Source organism: Meriones unguiculatus, assembly GCF_030254825.1.
Source record: "Meriones unguiculatus strain TT.TT164.6M chromosome X unlocalized genomic scaffold, Bangor_MerUng_6.1 ChrX_unordered_Scaffold_30, whole genome shotgun sequence".
NCBI classification, from domain to species: Eukaryota; Metazoa; Chordata; class Mammalia; order Rodentia; family Muridae; genus Meriones; species Meriones unguiculatus.
In genome coordinates, this window is record NW_026843706.1 from 3,286,204 (window position 1) to 3,301,941 (window position 15,738).

General features: G+C 35.1%; 1 protein-coding gene across 1 annotated transcript in view; it reads left to right on the forward strand.

Moving 5' to 3' along the window:
- Positions 1-15,738, forward strand: part of Pola1 (DNA polymerase alpha 1, catalytic subunit) — a 299,642-nt gene that overhangs the window by 147,528 nt on the left and 136,376 nt on the right. Inside the window, exons 33-34 of the mRNA XM_060376744.1 lie at positions 4,033-4,211; positions 5,872-6,003. Coding sequence (XP_060232727.1) covers positions 4,033-4,211; positions 5,872-6,003 — 311 coding nt within the window. The remainder of the gene's footprint in view (positions 1-4,032; positions 4,212-5,871; positions 6,004-15,738) is intronic.

Genomic DNA, 15,738 nt, shown 5'->3' on the forward strand with positions numbered 1-15,738 from the left:
TTTCTTCTTCTTCTTTTTTTTTTTCCCCAAGATACAGTTTCTTTGTGTAGCCTTAGCTGTCCTGGACTCACTTTATAGACCAGGCTGGCCTCAAACTTAACAGAGACCTGCCTGCCTCTGCCTCCCTGAGTGCTGGGATTACAGGCCACTGCATCCAGTGATTTACTTCTTAAAATGATTTTTTATTAAAGAGTGACAGTGACAAAGCTATTAGTTGGCTTCTCTAGTATCTCAACTGACTTATTACAAACAGCTGCTTATGGATACCAGTTAGTTTCTTTTCTCATTTGGAATTTCATCAGTGTACATTTTCACTTTTTCTACTTGCATTAATACATGGAATTAATGGGCTTTACTGTAGTTATTTGTAGTCGTATTAGGAGTTCTTTTTTTTTTTTTTTTGGAAGAAGAAATATTTGATCAGATACATCATGATCCTTCTCAGATAAACATATGACTTGATTATTAATAGTTTAAATATTTGAGAAGGGACATAAACAATCCAAGAATAGGAGTAGTCTACAATGGTTTTTAAAAGACAATAGTAGAAAAAAATAATTATGCCAAATGTTACATAGTGTGATTAAGAATAGTGATATTAAGTAAAAACTGTACAGCTAAACTCACCCACCCCAGTGCCTGTGATGCAACTTTATAAATATGCCTTTGAAATTGAGAGCTTTGATCTTGTTGCCAAAATAATGTAAGATCCTGGAAATTTTCTAATTATAAACGACAGTATTTTAATTTCATTCTACTACCTCTTCTGTCCCTCCCATCTCAGCACAAGTGACTTGTTCACTACAAGTTTCAGGATTGAATTAAAGTATACATCACATCATCTCTGGTTATTGTGGGTAAATCACAGCTGTTCTTCTGCCAGATAACGAGTTTCCCAAAGAGTACTCAAGTTACCCCTTTCTTTATTCTCTTCCTGACTAGATGATTCAAGTCACCTATCCAAAAGCAGTCTAGTAGACATGGAACATTTCTTTCTTCATTTAGGGCTTAAAAGTTTGTTTTTCTAAACCAGTTGTTCAGAGAAACTGTTGGTAGAAGAGGTAAGGAATTTGGAATTCAGTTTTACATCTCTTGCTGAGCTTTCATGTGGTTCCACACTGTGAGCAGTTTAATATTAATTACAGAATGTATATGCAGGCAGGACAAGTGTGATGGTAAAGATTGTGCTTTAACGGCATTTCTGACAGCTTTTAATTTTGGGTTGTCACACAAAGGGAGTTTTATGCTGTAGGTCTATTTTGCATTCTTAAAATTCAGAATCTCTACCTCTAGGTGGCAGCACCAGATACCTCTTTTCCTGTTTGAGGCCAGCTTTAATAAGTTCCAGTATAAGCAGTAAAACTTTCAAGTTAACTAAAACTTTGAAATATTCTATTAGAATTTGGTTAAATTACTCTGTGTGCTGAGTAAATTTGAGACGTGCTGTAGCCTGTGTTGTCAAGTTTTCCGAAAGGATTTGTGGTCCTTTCTTTTTTAAAAACATGGTGTAGTATGTCAGCTTAAAACAAGTAAACCCTCTTCACTGTGTCTGTTACATGTTTAATTTTCCTTCCAAGAAAACCACATGTTTAATGATATTTTTGTGTTGAAGTAGCATGTACAACAACTATCATATTCTTAATTGCAGTTTATTTTCCTTTTGTGTTTTTAAAAATTATCAAGTACCATAGCTGATTTAATACAAGTATGAAACTTCTTCCCTGAAACAATTCAGCTTATGAATAAGTCTGAAGTAATTAAGTAGCCCAGATGGCCTAGTTACTGTCATGGGAAGATAACAGTCATTTGTGGAAGTCAACATTTAGAATAGCTACTGCATAAGGCCTGATATTTTTAGTCACAATCAGACATTTGTTGGGTGTTCTCTGTAAGTAGTAAGTCGTGGCCACTTTTGGTTAATTCATTAGGTAGGCCAGGCAGACAGGCAGGCAGGCAGGCAGGCAGGCTACCAACCAGTGTGCCAGTGTGCTTCTCCATGTACTCAGGTGTAGCCACTGAACCAAGGCTGATAGAGCAGAGTTAGGGAATAGCCCCTGGTCAGAGGTGGGTGGGTGGGTGTGTGTCTGTGTCTGTGTGTGTCTGTCTGTGTGTGTCTGTTGTGTGTGTGTAGCTGTATATGTATGTATGTGTATATGCAGTCCAGCATGATTTTTCCTTTGTTTTAGACTTTGTAATCTTGCCTTTTAGAAAACTCCTGTCCCCTGTCCCTCCTTTAAAGTTAAAATTAGCATTGGAAATTGATTAATAATTCTACAGTCAGAAAAGTTTGGTGCTTTCTTGTAACTGCAGATTAATCAACACATTCTGTAAATATCCTCTTGTATTCGCAACTAGAGATTAATGAATTAGTAGCATTTATCTGTTTTGTAGAGAACAACCAACCTCACTTACGAATGTGGTTTCTCACATTCAGGTCTACTGTTCGTTCTCTTTAACTTTAAATATGAGGGTATGTATTCTCTGTAGTTTGCTTTTTTTTTTTTCCTGGGAGGTAGATAACTTGTAAACTAAAGATGATAGTCTTGGCTTGGGCAGAGTGTTATATATCACAGTAACTCATATCATTTATTATTTGCATTGTTCTGAAAAAATACTTGAATTTTTTATATGCTTTCACATTATGAAATACTTTAATTTTACGAAACATAGCTATTAACCTCATTGTAGCGTGAATATGTGTTTCATGTGAATATAGGCTGTAGTAAGTGGTGTCCATTTGCTACTTTTTGTTGTATTCAAGCACAGTTTTAGTTAAGTGTTTAATATTCATTGAGCACCACTGGACTAGGCTTATCCTTATATTATCTCATTTGAAGTTCAAAACTGTATGGCTGCTGACACTTCCATTTTGTAGGTGAGAAAACGGAGACTCCACACCACAGTCATCTATTCTTTGTTTACCACCTTGCTACTCTGAAATCGTTTGCCTCTAGAACTTTGTAATTACTATGTGTCACTTGATGGCTGACCAAAGAGAATATGGACGTTTGAATTTTAAATATAAATCCAAGATAGGATTTGAACAGGGGAAATTTAAATTGGTAAAAATGTTTCCTTTCTTTAAATAATTTGTGGAAACAAGATAGTATAAACTATGCCTTGATTTATTTATTGTGTTGTTTCAAATGAAATATAAAAGTTGAATTTGGCTTCAAGGCTGTTGCATGTGTGTTGACCTCTGGAATATGTAGATCCATCATTTTGTACGTTTTAAGTTTATGAATTTCACACACAAAAATGATGTCTTACTTTGTCTCAGCTGCTGCTACTGAATTATAACCACTGAATTAGATTGCAACATAACATGCTGTTAACTATTGAGCCAAGATGAAATCGACCACTGCATTGAAATCAAAGTTTGCAGTTGTGTCTGCATTTGAAGAAGTTGTAATGGCAGTGAACCTTTCTTCTTCTTCTTCTTCTTCTTCTTCTTCTTCTTCTTCTTCTTCTTCTTCTTCTTCTTCTTCTTCTTCTTCTTCTTCTTCTTCTTCTTCTTCTTCTTCATGCGTTACAGCCTGAAAATTTCATGATTTCCTTTTTTTTTTTTTTTAGTTTTATTTCATGTGCATTAGTGTGAAGGTGGCAGATCTCTTGGAATTGGAGTTACAGACAGTTGTGTGTGTAGGTGCTGGGAGTTGAGACCAGGTCCTTTGGATGCACAGACAGTTCTCTTAACCACTGAGCTATCTCTCCAGCCCCAAACCTATTTTCTTTATTGGGATTTTTGTTCTGTTTTGAGTTTTAATGTTTGTACTTGAAGAGTATGTCTTAATAATAGGGTATAATTATTTGAGTTTTTAGTGTAACAGGAAAAAAATCTATGAAATACTTTGGATCCTGTATGTCCAATGACATGTTTCCACATTGTGTTGTTAGAGTTACTTGTTTGAATCATAGTCTCTTAATATACATGTATATATGAACTAGGACATCATTATTTTGTGAGAATGTCCTTTGGGGATATTTTATTTTGGTGAGTCCTCTTAAATTTGTTTTTCTTTTGCTTGATAGGACTCGACTCCACTCAATTTAGAGTTCATCAGTATCACAAAGATGAAGAGAATGATGCTCTCCTTGGTGGTCCAGCACAGCTGACTGATGAAGAGAAATACAAGGACTGTGAAAAATTCAAATGCCATTGTCCTGCATGTGGAACTGAAAATATTTATGATAATGTCTTTGAAGGCTCGGTTAGTTCCTTTTGGTTTTATGTCTTTCATTTTGTTTGGAAACTAGTACAGAGTGCCCTTCCCTACATTTTTAGGTTACATAACTGTAACCTAGATGTTTCATTTGTGTCTTTAAAGAATTTTAGCTCCATGAGTTCTGCTTTCAGAACTTTATTTCTGCTAATTGAATGTGCTTTAATAATTGTTTTTCCCTTTCTAGAGTGCTTGACCTTAGTTTTAAAATGGAATCTTAATTCTAATTACCTCAAAATATTTTTATTGGAACTTTTTAATTAGTAACCTGTATTTCTCTATTACCAACCCCCGCTTATTTTAAATCACGTTACCAAGAATTAGGCATTTGGGAAAGGCATGTTCGTCTTTACATGTCCCCCTTCCCTCCTTTTTTACAAAGATATTCTTTATTATCTTTTTTTGTGGTCTTTCCATACCAGACGTTTAAAAAAAAAATCACAGGGAGACAGTCATGTCAAGGAGTACTGCCAAAAATGTATCATTGACCTTGGATCAGAACTTGAAACTTGGCCAGTTTACTTTATTTCACTGCAGGGTTATAAGTTTGCTAGCCATTGGCAAATGAGTAGGCAGCAGAACTCTGAAACCTTGAAGCTGAAAGAAAATACATCCTTTATCTAAATTAAAAGTAATTATTTTAAGTTAATTTGGACAAACAGCAGATTTTTTTTTTTTACGTTTTAAAAATCAAAACAAAGCAGCTTTTGGAAGCAAGTGCAAGGAAGAGGCAGACACAGATCAGCAATACTTGCTAAATCCTTGAGTTTTGCTTCATTACAGCTGTAAATAAGATAGTTAATTGCATGGAGGCTTGACAACTTGCAGATGGGCTAACTGTGGAAGAGCCAATGTCAAGCTCTGAAATTTCTTCCACCTGGAATTGCTTAGCATGTTGGGTAGGGTTATGCACCAGATTGGAGCAGGAAACCAACCAAGATGTTTAAGTATCCAGAAGGAAAACAAATGTTCCAGAAACCCCAACAGTTTTCCTGTATCTTATGTTTGTTTTGTGTTTGTTTAAAACAAACCATGACACAATAAAATGTTTCTCCAACTGCTAATAGTTACTCTTCCAAAATTATTCTCCACTTGCAGTATCCTGTCCCAAAGATATTTCAATTTTTTTAAAGCACAGAAATTTTAGATTTGCTAATCTAGTGATTGCTTTATTGATTGATTCTGCAGTACAATACTTTTAAGTTACAGATTTTTCTGCCTAGAATTCAGTTGATGCAGTAACAGCAGGCTAATGTCGTAGAAGGGCTCTTGCTTTATCTTCAAGTTTGAATGAATGACTGCAAATTTAAATCTTTGATCAGTGTTTCTAAGAAGAATGTTTAATTTTGTTAACATGATTTCCCTAGTATTTTCAAAGGAGAAATGGCCTCATACATAAAGATTGTCTTACATGGAATGTAAAGTAGTGAGTTCATGGTTTTCCCTTTGACTTTGTACTTGATTGTGATGATACTAAAAGAGTAGATGCCATGTATTTCTAAAGGAGCTCTTAAGCCATAAGCAGTGTATATATAAAATAGAGTTAAAACTCACTTATAAAGGTATTGTGCACCAAAAATGTTTTAAGCATAAAATACCTTTTGTGCTTAATAACCTTTTGTGTGTTTGTTTGTTCTGGCTTCTGTAGGGAATTGATGTGGAGCCCAGCTTGTATCGTTGCAGTAATGTTGATTGTAAGGCTTCACCACTGAGCTTTATGGTACAGCTGAGCAACAAATTGATCATGGACATTAGACGTTACATTAAGAAGTACTATGATGTAAGTATCTGTAATAAGACCACACACACTCAATTTACAGAGGTTTAATAATCATTTTATAGTTTTTGATGCAAGTTGAAAACACTTGGAGAAAACTCATAGTAGAATACTAGTAATCAGGTGTAACAGACTGGAACTTAAAATTTCTTTACATTTGCTTACTGATTTGTTTGGGGATGGAGTGGTGGTTCTGCTGGAGGATGTCTGTATGAAGGTTGCATGACAAGTTGAGGGAGTTTGTCCTCTCTTTCTCTCAAGTTAGTTCCAGGGGATCAGACTCAGGTCATCAGGCAAGGCTTTTCACCAACTAAGCCATTTCACCTAGCCAAAGCATGAAATTTTAGTCTAGTAGTATGACAAACAATTTTGTTCTTCTTATAAATGTCATGTCTCTTTCATTTCTTAAGAGTATTTTAAAGATTGAAAGTTTGGTTTCAAGAAAAATGAAAGTGTATTCAGGAATTTTATTTTTATGTTATCATTGCCTAGCTATCTAAATTAAATGGTCACTCAGATCTTTGGCTGGAACTTGGAAAAGTACCAGTATTGCCTTTCTCCAGCAAATAGTCATGATGTCATGGGTAATGATTTTACTAGGATGATCACTACCCAGTACTTTGTGTTCACATGATAACCTAAGCCAGTTACTTGATTAGTTTTTTGAAGGAATTAAAAGGAACATTTTTAAAATTGAAGTGTAGTTTGAGATTTATTTTGAGTTTTTGTTTTCTTAACACATTTTAGATGAATGCATTTTTCTCTTTACAAATTAAAATTTAAAAAGACTGCATTTCTTTTCTTCGTGTGTCATATCATTTGTTATCTAAACAAATTTTCTGTCACTTAAAAATTCACTATACCTTTTTTAAAAGCTGTGTTGAGCTACACAGAGAAACCATGTTTCTAAAAACAAAAGGCTGTGTTGACAAGGCGTTTTAAAATGTTCAGGGTAATAAATGATAATAATAATAATAATTTTTAAAATCTAAAAAAAATGTTCAGGTACTATTAGGTAATACCCATGACTTTAATATTCTATATTTTCTATTTACTTGTTAATTAAAACATAACAAAGCCTTTTCTTTGAAACATGTGAAGTAATTTGAAACATTTTTCACACAGTAGTAAATATAACTGTATAAAAATGGATATTAGATCATTAAGATGAAAAGTAACAACAGAGTCCCAATGTGATTTGACATGGGATAATTTGTATTTATGTTTTTAAAAAAAAGTAGGTTTGCCTTGATTTTTTTTTTAAAAAAAATAATTATTATGACTACATTTTTTGGAAACTCTGCAGACTTTTAGTGAATAAAGCTGTGCTTCACTTTAATGAAGTGCTGGATGGAAACAAAGGTTATCTGTGGGGTCACATTCTACAGTACACGAAACATTTGGCTCATGAAATGTTAGACCTTTATTTAGCATGAAGAACCCAAATCAAAACTATTCAGCTTCTCATTTACAGGCCTCATTGAGCAAAGCATGATTCTTGACTCTTGGGAAGAATCCTGACTTTTCCATCTGTGTTTAGTCTATCAAAATCTTCACCGTGGAAATGTTAATGCTAAAAGCAATGAATCTAGTTCCTTCTGTACAAAGGACCTATCTGTTTTGACTAACTTAAGAATAGGAGAGAAAAACGATCCATATAATTAGAATGTGTCCAAACTCAAAGATGAATTTGTAATCTAATAGTGGGGGTAGGTGGGTGTGGTGGTGATGGTGGTGGTGGTGGTGGTAGTAGTAATGGTGGTAATGATGGTAATGGCCATAGTTATAAAAGCATTGTTTAAGCTAAGTAATTTGCTTTTAGAGACCAGACATTTAAAATGAAGTTGTAAGAGTACTTTGTCTTCTCCGCCAACTTTCTCTGTAACAAGCAAGTGAAAGTTTTTCTGCACTTAACTGCCCACTTGATTGACTTTTCTAAGATATGTCTGGTCAGAATACCTAAATGTTACTCATGTTATTAAGGTTTGCTAGAAGTGTTGGTCCTCAAAATTAGAAATTTCTCTACTTTCTGGTCCTAATCATAAGTGACTGGATGGGAGAAAAGTAACTCCATCATTTCTTTTCATGGTCTCAAGCAGAGCTTGTATATAAGCAGTATCCCTTAAAATCAGTGAGAGACAGTTCTCTTTTCTGTTTCTCCAAACACAATATGACTTTTGCCAGCAGAGGGGCATGATGGTGAGTTTCTTTGGTTAGCTGTGCCTCAAGTGACCCTGTTCAGTGTGATGTCTGATGATTAATGACACTCTATGTAGAGACTGATGCAGCTAGCATATTAGAAAAGGTACTGAGATTACATGACTTTTGTCTGAAACAGGTTACCAAAATGGCTTCTTCCGATTTTGTAATATTAAAGAGCACTCCCTGAACAGAAGCAGTTGTTTGTGGATCTTGGTTAAGAGTGTCATTATCTTTATTTTAGTCTTAGAATTACAGCAAGGAAAATCAATGTACACTAAGAAAAAGATGTCATCCTTAGAAAGGAAGAAGTTAGGAGAAGTTAGGTGGAATATGGCACTTGACCAAACAATATAAGCTGCCAAAGAATGTAGTTATAGATTTCTATGAAATTAGGTTGCCAAGGAAAGAAATTAGAGTAACAAAGTATGTGACTTCTAAATCACTTGCATTTTGGAAAAAAATACATTACATGCTCTTCTGTCATGAATAAATAATTATGTTGGATGAGTAATTGTGATGTAACATTTTTACAAATGTATGTATCTCAAAATTAACCAATCTCCATAATATTTTAATATTTTATACTGATTCCTTTAGTAAGAGTTCCTTTTTTCCAACTCCTTTTGTACAGTAAGGTAGCCTTAGAATTCTTGTTTCTATTAACATACAAGTTTTCACACGTGTAGGACTGTACAAGACACTGACGAAGCACATTTTTGAATAATGCACTAATTTACTTAGGAGAAAGATAACTGTATTTTACTTCAACGTTGGATGAAATGTGGAAAAATGACATAGCAAAAAAAATATCCTTAATTGAAAATCAGTTTTGTGCTTTGAGCCTTGTTTGTTACTCCATTAATACTGAACTGGTATTTCTTTTTAATCATAAGAAGGCCAATTAATCTCTAAACTTTTAAGGATGGTTTTTGAAATTCACGTTTAGAATGAAAAATTGATACATTTTTCTCTCTGAAATTCTGTTTTCAAAAGCAAACACACACACATGCACATACACACACAAAGGGAGAGAAGCACTAGCTAATCTAAATTAGGAAATGAAGAGGGCTTTTTTTAAGCATGAAAATTTCATCATCTTGTCAGCTGGCAGAATGCCTGCTGTGTGGATTCACAAAGGCTAAGAATTACACTTTCATGAAATTTTCCTCACTAACTGCCCTGGTTAATTTGAAAGATAACCCACTGTTCTAATTCATTTCTCAATTGGGCGGTGCAGGTTTTATCTTTGATCTGACAAAGCATTTGTGTTAATCGTTTTGGCCCTCCACTAGACACTCTTGGGATTGTGCTTTTACAATAAATGTGTCTGTGATAGCTCTTTAGTCTATTATACTTACAATAGATCCATAGAACTGGTAATTAATTCTCCACTGCTTTGGAAATGGGAAGAATAGGTGTAGTTCTGTCAAGTACTGCTGGGAAGTTTGTTTAGCTAGTTCATTTTTGAAGTGTTCCCCTCAACTCTCCAAAAAGTGAATCTGAGACTGAGATGTTAACCTACCCTGATGACTTGCTGATGGGTGGGAAATTCAACCCTTATTAGTACCTGTGAGGGAGTGGTGGGTCATTTACGATCAGTTACTATGTACATTAAATCCTCTTTTAATACTTACATGGAATCAAACTTTGTAAAGGGGAAGCCTATCAGAAAGACAGAATGATAGTGAACTCAAATGTGTGCCCTAGTCCTCATTAAGTAGTGTTTAAGGTGTTTGAATAGGACAAAGGGTTTCTTTGCCAGCCTTCCTGTCTTTCTGGGCATCTGCAAAAGAACATTCCTTAGAGTCTTTGTTATTATTTTTGAATGTTGAGATATTGCTAACCCTAGATGGGACTGCCCCTCCATCTAAAAAATGATCAGATAAGTACTAGCTGCTAGTGTGATAGCCCTTGATTAGTTGCTAGGGCTAGGATTTGTGGTGTAATTCCTTAGAAATTAGCACCAGGCTTTATAATCTAAGAACGTTCCTGAGTTATGCCTTTTGAGGACAGGGGTCATACCTTCCCTGTGTCTCATGTGTGATCTCTGCTACAACCTTTCATTAGTAATGGTTGTTCCTTGATGCTTGGTAACCAAAAGACCAACAAATAAATGTTATTATTTTTAATATTTTCTATATATTATTTTTTCATGCTGTTTCTACACTGAAAAGATTGTGTATATAAGACTGATATCAAGTTAACACAACTCTACAGTTATTTTAAGATCCTGAAAGCATTGACAGTCTTTTGTTACTGTCTTTTGTGTTTTATATTACTGATTACTGCAGATTTCAATAATACATATCTCTCCTCAAGCAAAGTATGTGTCAAAGAATCAGTGCCCATAAATTTGTTATGATGCAGAATAGCAGCCTGCCTAAGTGTAATACTTTTATTGTCTTGCTAAAGAAGTCCTATGCCTAACTAGATAATGTGGGGGTGATGGTGGGAGGAGCAGATACCTAGCTTGTTATCTTCTTTTTTTATTTCTCTGTTTTACTTCTTAGTGTATTGTGGCAGAAGTACATTATTATTTCTTTGGGGCCCATCTTTATGAGGCATTCAGAAATTATTTCCAGAGTATTAATATCAGCCATCAAGCATATTGACTTGCAGTTGGCTTTTATCAAAAGTGTAATGATGCCAGAATGGAATATTGGTTAATCTATTTGTTCAGAAAACTGTGCACTCATATAGCATCATGAGCAAACACCATTTATAGTACCTAACAATGCTTAAACAAGAGTGACATTATGAGGAATCCACCAAGTGAAATTAACTAAATAAATCTGATATATGTAAGATAAAACTGCTTTTTGCTTCAGACCCCGCCAAATGTGTTACTTACTAACGAGACACTGTGGCCATTGCCTTCATTTATCCAGGTTCTGCGGAATGATATTGTGCAGCAGATCTGTTTGAGAGCCATGTAGTGCCATTCAGTAACTCTCTGCTGTTCTGCTGCAAATATTCAGTGTTCAATAACCCTCAAAATTTCTCATTTCTTACCTGTGGTGATGTAGGCTGATAGTTTTTAGGTCATAGGTTGCAATATGTAGTATCACAGATATATTAGTTTAAAATAGTTTAAACTTTAAGCGGTTGTGGAATTATTGTTGATTCCTTTACATCTCTATTTATATGTAGAGGATTTAGCAAAAAAAAAAAAATGAGCTTTTGTTTGTAAAGGGTCTAACAGCATAATTATAAGTGGTAGTGAAGGCATGCAACATAGAAGCAATACATATCCTTCTCAGCAATTCAGCTTCACAGGCAGCCCAATACTTGCTGCCCAGCGGTGCTTAAAGAGGGGTGATTTCTTTAGGAATCTATAAAACTCATCTTAAATCTTATTAAAATAAAAAGAACTTCCTGAGAACTATTGTTTCTTCTTGCTTCACACCATTTGATTGGGAAGCTAAGCATATATACCAGGCATGCCAGTATTCTAACACCAAGCCACATTGATGGAGAGGTAGTATGCTTTTATTTGTGAATGGCTGATTTTTTTCTTAGATTCATATAAGTCAAGAAAGCTATTTAGTTGAGTATAACATTTTACTGCAAGTTATGGGGTGTTCCCACAGTAAAACTAATAAACAGGGCTTTGATGACAGTTGGGGTAAAATCTCATTCTTAAAAAAAAAATTATTAGTGAACAAATCTAAGTGAATTACAGGTCATCCCATCCTCTAAAACATGCCAGATAGGTATTCTATACAAGAAGTTAATGATGGGCTAATGTTTGCTATTGCAGTGGGGTTCTAGCAGGTAATTAGGGTTAGGTATAGCTTCCCACTTGACTTCTTTATAAAATTGTCAATATTTGTTTGTGATATCTTTAATTTTTATCTCATTGACTAATAACCTGATGGAATCAATTCTTTTTGGTAAAATCAAAACTAGAACAGCATTCTGTGGAACTATTTCATACCAAATTTGGAGGGGTTCAACCACAGAATATACATTACAAATTATGCTGGGTCTGAGTATGACCAGCCAGCAGTGGGCTGCCCATGTGTGTCAAACTTGGACTTTGAGCAACACCTGATACAGTTTACCACTGTAGAGAAAATTAGGGGCTTTTGGAAATGCCATAGGAGATGTCAAATATATGAAAACAACTGGGTAAAACTAGAAAACTGATGTGCTGAAACAGTAGAATTCCTTTCTTCAATTTGGTTTCTCTAACCTTGTCTACTTAGGGAAAACTCAACTTAGGGTCTAACTCCAGTCATCTGTAGCTACTATCTTGTAGTCCAGTAAGAAATAGAACCAGAACATATTTCATTTAATCTTTCAAAAGTGAGATTTTCACACCATTGATCTCTTTGGCTTCAAGGAGCAAAGCGGAACTACCAGTTCTCTGCTGTACATGTCAACAGAATGGGAAGTGAGCACTCTAAGCAACAGCTGTCCTTTATATTTGGTTTATATGTACATTGTGATCCACAAGTGAAATCGTGTGTGTGTGTGTGTGTGTAATTAATGGTGAAAGTTGATAATTTATTTTTTAATAGATATGGGTTTGTTTGTTCTTAGCAAGGTATGGCTTACCATACACCCTCATCAACATCTGTAATATCAACATAACATTCTGTAAAGCGATACATAACTTGTAGTGCTGGTTTAAAACTTGTCTGATTTGAGTAGCACCTTCAGGATTTTCGGTGGCTTTTACTTTGTGCCATAATGTAATTTTCCAAGTGGGTAAATGTTTCTGAAAGGGCTGTCTCATTCAGGCAGTACAGGTGCTCCAAGTTCCTTGGTTGTTGGAGGAATGATTGGTGCTGCTGAAAACCTGGATGATTTGCTAATCAGCTCTCAGGATCCGGGACTAATAGGGCTACAGTCTAAAGTAAAATTGACACTGCTCAGGATTTATATCTATATCTATACTTAAGGATTTAGAGACCATGCAGCCTACTCTACCACAGCTTGTCATTTAGTGATATAATGATGTTCCAGAGCCTTTAGAACAGTGGCTATCAAACTGTGGGTTGCTACCCCTTTGGAAAGCGAATGACCCTTCACAGGTGTCACTTATGATCATCAGAAAACACGGAAATTTACATTACGATTCATAACAGTAGCAGAATTACAGTTTTTGTTTGCTTGCTTGTTTGTTTTTGGTTTTTTGAGACAGGGTTTCTCTGTGTAGCCTTGGCTGTCCTGGATTCGCTTTGTAGACTAGGCTGGCCTCACACTCACAGAGATCACAGAGATCCTGCCTCTGCCTCCCTGAGTGCTGGGATTAAAAGACATGCAACCACCATGCCCAGCTGCAAAATTACAGTTACGAAGTAACAACAAAAATGATTCTGTGGTTGGAATTCACCATAACATGATGAAATGTATTAAAAGGTGTCAGCATAAGTAAAACAAATTCTTTTGTAGTAGTGTAGTGTAGTAGTTCTCAAACTGAAATCTTTAGGATCCCAATGGATTCTTAGAATACTAAAGATGCCAAAGAGTTAATTTTATATGAATTTATGTTTTATTTTAAATTGAAACTAAGACAGTAAAGTATCAATTCATGTATGAGTAACAATAAGTATAATTAAGTAAAAATATAATAAGTTTTTAAATGCTGGTTGTTAGTTGCATATCCTTTTAGTACTAGCACTTGGGAGGCAGAGGCATCTCATCTCTGTGAAATTAAGGTGAGTCTAGTCTCTATATTGTAAGGTCCAGACTAGCCAATTCTACATCGTGAGTTCCTGTCTCTTTTGAAAAAGAGCCCGTTTTATGGAGGGGGAAAAAAAACTTTATATTTCAAAGGAAAACAATCTAATCAAGACAGTGGTGTTGTTTTATATATTTTTAAATTTATTCCTTACCTGTCTTAGAAGATAGTTAAATTCTCATATCTTCTTCAGCATCTCATGTGTTGTAATTTTCTACTTTGGTTTGTAAAGAAAATTTTGGTTCACACAGGAATGTAGTTGGGGAAAGAAGAAGCAAATTTTAACTAGCCCTTTCTGTTAAATGAAGACATTTTTTGTTTGCTTGTTACTGTGTCCAATCTTATACCAAAGTATTTGAAGTCTTGGTTTTTTGGAGGAATATGTGTACGTGTTCATATGTTCATATGCACTTGTGCATATGGGTACATCCGCACATGTGTGCCAGTGCACGTGCAGGCCATAGGTTTGTGTTGGATGCATTCTTCATAGTTTCTTTTTCTTAATTGCTGGAAAACACGGTCTCAGTGAGCTCAGAACTTACTGGTTTCGCTAGACTGCCTGTCCAGCAAGCCCTAGGGAACCTTCTTTGTTCATCTTCCACTGCTAGTATTACATACAGGCAACTGCCACTCTGCTCAGCTTTTAGATATGGATGTTGGGGATCAAACCTGTGTACTTCTGCTTATACAATAAATGTTTTACTGAGCTAGCCCCTCTGCCAAGGTAATTTCTTAAAGGTTACTTAAAACGTTAGATATGAAATCATGCCCTTGATCTTTTCTGTGTTACAGTACATTGCAATACATTACTATGTCTTAAACTGTGGGTGGATCATTCATATCTATGCATGATTTTGTAACATGGAGTGGTTATTTAGAAAATGCTACTTAAATGGTTTATAAGTGTTTTCCAGATGTTGACACATCTTATAATGTAGTTTTTGAAAAATACATTTTTTATTAGCCTCATTATAAAAACCTTTAAATATTGGGGACTGTATAAATAGTCCAATGAAAATGCATTGAAAACTTGGGTTTTTATCATTGGTAACAAATACTGTCAGTTGATTTTTCTTAAAGTGATAGGCTCAGTTGATTTACTTTTGAAGAAATGTCTGCTAGATACTTAGATCTGAATAACCATAGTTTGTCTATCAGTTACTCTTTTGGGTAAAAATGAATTTCTCTGAATAAAGTAGTTATCTCAGTTCCCAATTCAGACAGTTGTTCATATGTTTTTTTTCCTGGAGACAACTACTGTATGATTAGGCATGATAATAAAAGAGATACACACATAGTGTTGAGCTTCATAGTAAGATTCTGCACTCTGAATATATGATATTGCTAAAAGAACCTAGCTTACTTACGTATTAGGTATTGTGAGTATATGATGGTAAGGAATACAAAAGCTAATAGTATGATTTGTAGCCACTGCCTTTATTAGTGCCCACATATCGGGCATTTTATTGCTCATACCGATTTTGTACCATCAGTACAATTGCAAACACAATGAAAAAGACCGATATTCAAGAAAGAGTTAGGACTTTTTAGTTGTGAGGTCTAGGAGCTTCACTTTCAGCTTTAGCAATTTGTCCTTTAAAAAAAAGTACTCTTAGGGACTGTGGATATGGCTCAGTGGGTTAAGAGCACTTATTGTGAAGCATGAGATCCTGAGTTTCAATTTTCAGAACCAGTATACTTTTTAGCATGAAGGCTGAGACAGGAGAATCACTAGGATTCACTTGCTGCCCAGCTTAGCTCTGGGCTTAGTGAGAGACCCTGTTTGAAAGGAATACGGTAAGAAGTTTTAGAGCAGGACACTCAACCTCCTCTTCCAGCTTCCATAC